Consider the following 4,415-nt stretch of genomic DNA (forward strand, 5'->3'; position numbering starts at 1 on the left):
TACCTGAGAAGCTCTAGTCACACAGGTCTACCTGGACAGTTACCTGAGAAGCTATAGTCACACAGGTCTACCTGGACAGTTACCTGAGAAGCTCTGGTCACAGAAGCGGCAGTTGTAGCAGGGCTCAGCGCCCTCCACCGAGTGCGTCTGCAGGTGTCGCAGCAGCTGAGTCTGAGAGCTGAACGTCTGGTCGCACACGGTGCAGGTGAGGTCAGGCAGCCGGTGCTGCAGCCGGTGGGCGTCTCTCTCTTTGGCCGACTCGAACACCTTCTCGCACCTGCTGCAGGTGAAACCTCCCTTGTCCAGGTGGGTCTGCTTGTGATTGGTCAGGCTGGACAGGTGGTGAAACTCCTTGTCACACTGGCCGCAGTGGTAGATCGGGCGTGCTCGGTGGGTTCGCTGATGCGACAGCAGCTCGGCTTTGCTCTTGAAGACAGCGCTGCACTGGAAGCAGGAGTGCGTCCTCAGGGGGCGGGATTCTGGGAGGCGGGGCTCCGGTGGGCGGGGCTCTTCGTCACTGCCATCAGGTCGACCCTGCAGGGTGACGACTCCGGACGACATTAAGGCCGAACCGCAGGATTTGTTGGTGCGCAGGTGTCGGATGACCTGCAGACAGTCAGACATTGAGCTTCGCACCTCGAGCCGAGTTGATCAAACCTGACTTCATTAAACCTGGATTCATCAAACTTCAGTCTGCAGGTCAGATACAGCCTCCATGAAGGACCAGAATTTAAAATCTGCACAACTCATACTGAACTGTGACTGACATATAAAAAAAATATTTTATGACTCATTGTTGTTCTACTTTTCAAATAGCTTTCTAATGAATCGTACTGTTTTTACGCCTCGCATACATTTTTTGTAGCTTTAATTGTTTTTTCTAACTCTGGTCATATTTATTTTTTAAAGATTTCTATGACTTGTGCTCTTTGTTTTCATTTTTCTTGCCTGTATTTCTGTCATATGAAAACACATTTATGAGTCCTACTGGTTTTGTACGCTTTACTGTTTTTTGTCCTTGTTTTTTTAGTCATGCTGGTTTGTTATTTGTGTCACTGTGTATTTGTTCTTTGTGGATGTTTTGTGTTTTCGGGGCTCTGAACAGTATAAATAAAGTTTCTACAAACACGTGTTGCTCGTTCTGATCATTCTGAGTGAAACACCAAAGACCCCGTGTCAGGAACACATCAGTACCTGAGAACGGTAGATGAAACACTTCCCACACTGTGGACACTTGTGAGCCACCCGCTGGGAATTATGGGAAATGCTGTACAGAGCGTTCGCTGTGACCTCAGAGCAGGAATGATCTGATTGGTCAACTGCAACGAGAGGAAGACAGCTTTCAGTCCAAGTCACTTCATCTGTGTGCATGCGTGTGTGTGTGTGTGTTACCTGTGTCCTCTGATTGGTCAGCAGAGTTGCAAGGGGAGTCCTTCAACCTAACAGAATAAAGTAATTAGTAACCAGGTGGTAAGAGAAGGGTCCCAGTTTGCAGCAAAAGTCTCACCTGTCCACCTCTGGGACTACATGTGCCACTGGACACCCGTTGCTGCACGCTGCTGAACTCTCATTGGACGCCTCTAGGCTACCTGGTGACACGTTCTGACCAATCACAGCCTCATGTATATCGCCCTGCTCGTCCTCCGCCATCACCACCACCTCCACCTTCACCAGCTCCACATCCAGCTGCACGGGACCGTCTGATTGGAAGTCCGTGTCAGAGGTAGGAGGGTCAGGATTGGTCAGGTTGGTGAAGAGGGGGTGGGACCAGGCGGACAGGAGGGTCTCCTCAGCATCACAGGTAACTGAAGGTAACAACAGAATCAGTCAGGACCACCTGAACTCCCCCTGTGTGATTAGTTGTTACCACCTGCGTGTGATTCTTACCTGTGGTGGTGGCTCGTCCAGATAAACAGCTCTGATTGGTCAGCAGCTCCCTCAGGTCTTCCCTGTCGGCCTCCTGCAGACAGTCATCCAAGCCAGCAGGGGCAGCAGTGAGCCAAGAGGCCGCCTGACCGACATGAAGAGCAGGTTACAGAGCGGACTTGAGGAGAGCGCGGCTCATGTTACCAGGTTGTTTCCACACGGTGCAATAACTTCATGTTGTTTTTTTAATTAGCATCAATTCAAGAGTTCTGACTCTTTTGCATACAAGATGCAGGTTTCTGACACGGTTCCCTGCACTATCCAGGTTTGTTACACCCCTTACACATTTCTATCCAGCTTATGTCAAAGCGAGACTCGTCCTAGTCCAGCAGCGCTTTTAGGCCCTACTTTCAGGATCTCCTGGACGTAAAGCTCTGGGTGGCAGGATTCACCTGTTTGAAGTCGGGGACAGGGAACAGCTGGTCGATCCTGGACAGAAAGTCTGAAATGAGGGACTGGAGGGCCGAGTCAAACTTCTGGTTAAACACCTCCTGGAGGACACAAAGAGGCAGTGCTGATGAAGGACTGTTGGTCTGATGCTGCTGATGAAGGTGGCAGCACTGACCTGTAGGAGGCGCCGAGTGTCAGCGGGACTCTGCGTCAGTTTGTTGCTGAGAGTCAACAGAGCAGAGCAACATTCATGGAGCTCCTGGTCCAGCTGCTGACAGAAACACCATGTCAGTATGTTTCAACCTCCACATCCCACAATGCTCTGCAGCCTGGTCACATGATCACAGCTGCATCCACTCAGACCACAGCGACGCCACGATCTACCAACATCACAGTTTGCAAAACATGTTGTGCTAAGGTTCTGGTTCAGAGTGTCCGGCCTGGACCGGGTTATGGTGACCTTAACCCGACCAAAAGTCCAAATAACTCTAAAGTGAATCCCTCACAGTAATCAGATTACTTCTAATAGCAGACTATCTGCTCTGACACCAGATTACAAACTACCAGCTCAGATCCACAGATTACCTTCAGGCTCCACAGCAAGAACTGAACGACAGTCAGTCCATCTCCGGTTCCTTCAGTCTTCATCTGCTGACAGACTCAGTCCTCCTCAGCATGGAGGAGACCAGAGTCCACTAAGTTCTGCTCTTTGCTGGAGGGGTTGTGCTGCTCTACCTTTCTCTGGAAAACACCTCAAAGGGGTTCTGTTGGACTCAGACCAGGACTCACACTGTCCAGGTCCTACTGATAACCCTGTACCAAGTGAAAGTAGTTCTCTGTCCATGGAGTCGTTTTGAAGGACGACCACTACAGCTCTGATTCGTGGTGCTACATCTGCTTCTAGACCTAGAAGCTCTGATTAGTGGCTCCTTCTAGACCTCCTGATTACTGCTGACATTGTGATTCAATTAGTTTCTACTTTGGAACTTGAGTTTTCAATATTTGTTGTTTTGATCATCAGAGGAAATTCTCTGCGGTTCCACTTAAAGTAATCTGACTACTGTTGGGAGAACTGTAGGCACTGCTGTTGGACTCTGATTCAACTGTTCAGCTCTCGACTCAAACCACCTCGACGACGGACTCCGATTCATTTTAAAATGTGGATGCACTCTGAGTCATCCTCACCGTTGGCCCGGAGACAGAGCAGATCCTGTCCAGGTGTTTGTGGACGGCAGGTGAGTCGGGGTCCGACAGGGTCACCTGAAGAAACAACAAAGTCTAGCTGAGTGAAGCCAAACGTTTTCATCTCAGAAACGTCGACTTCAGGTTTGGCTCAAATCTGATAAAAACAGACTTAAAACAAACGCTTCTCTGTTTCCAGAAACGACGAGTTTTTAACATCTATTGACTCACTTCTGCTGTTTTTCATACTGTCAACCTTTTAGTGAGCTTTTCTCACGCCTCCTGTGATAAAAGAACACATATCACGCCTGACGGGATTGGACAGTGCGTCTATGTGGACACAGCCCGTGGCGACTGATTTCCTGCAGTGGGTCACTTACATCACATTGTACTTTCATAGAAAGAGAACTTCGTAAGTAAAGGTTTAAAAAAACGATTAAGGACGTCAGATTCATCTATTCCTGCATTACCCTCTGGACTCTGTGGACAGTGTGGGCTCATTTTTCACTTCAAGGTCCAGTCACTTCATTCAGGTTCGTTGGTCAACACCCACCTTGGCCCTCAGAGCCAGAAGCAGCAGACTCCTCTGACGCTCCGTCAGCAGCTGGGGGACAGCATCGGTTACCAGGGAAACAAAGTCCTCCAGCATCCCATAATGCCTCACGCTCTGTTCCCAAGCGACCTGCCACATGGCGGCCGTCACCAGGCGGAGAGGAGGGATGAGGAGGCGCAGGGAGGACAGAGGAAGAGGGGAGGCTGAGGAGCAAGAACTGGAGGTTAAAATCTGAAGTCAAATAACATCTGGGAGCCACGGGGCCGCATCCTGTTTAGTTCAGTCCGCCCCACTACCACTGCTGTAGAGAAATAGTTCATTATGTGGAGTCACACAGTTGTGAATAACTAACTAACTGAACTAA

The 4,415-nt window shown here is 49.6% G+C and overlaps 2 protein-coding genes across 2 annotated transcripts in view; one reads left to right on the forward strand and one right to left on the reverse strand.

Annotated features, from left to right (window-relative positions):
• Positions 1-4,415, forward strand: part of LOC103373514 (E3 ubiquitin-protein ligase TTC3) — a 20,504-nt gene that overhangs the window by 5,259 nt on the left and 10,830 nt on the right. The window lies entirely within an intron of this gene.
• The window catches only part of LOC103373513 (zinc finger protein ZFMSA12A-like), a 9,314-nt gene that overhangs the window by 2,577 nt on the left and 2,322 nt on the right, over positions 1-4,415 (reverse strand). Inside the window, exons 2-10 of the mRNA XM_008303414.1 lie at positions 4,052-4,254; positions 3,502-3,576; positions 2,492-2,584; positions 2,319-2,417; positions 1,888-2,011; positions 1,508-1,805; positions 1,393-1,439; positions 1,195-1,319; positions 84-606 (exon numbers count right to left, since the gene is read on the reverse strand). Coding sequence (XP_008301636.1) covers positions 84-606; positions 1,195-1,319; positions 1,393-1,439; positions 1,508-1,805; positions 1,888-2,011; positions 2,319-2,417; positions 2,492-2,584; positions 3,502-3,576; positions 4,052-4,254 — 1,587 coding nt within the window. The remainder of the gene's footprint in view (positions 1-83; positions 607-1,194; positions 1,320-1,392; positions 1,440-1,507; positions 1,806-1,887; positions 2,012-2,318; positions 2,418-2,491; positions 2,585-3,501; positions 3,577-4,051; positions 4,255-4,415) is intronic.

Source organism: Stegastes partitus, unplaced genomic scaffold, assembly GCF_000690725.1.
Source record: "Stegastes partitus isolate 25-593 unplaced genomic scaffold, Stegastes_partitus-1.0.2 Scaffold2003, whole genome shotgun sequence".
Taxonomy (NCBI): Eukaryota; Metazoa; Chordata; class Actinopteri; family Pomacentridae; genus Stegastes; species Stegastes partitus.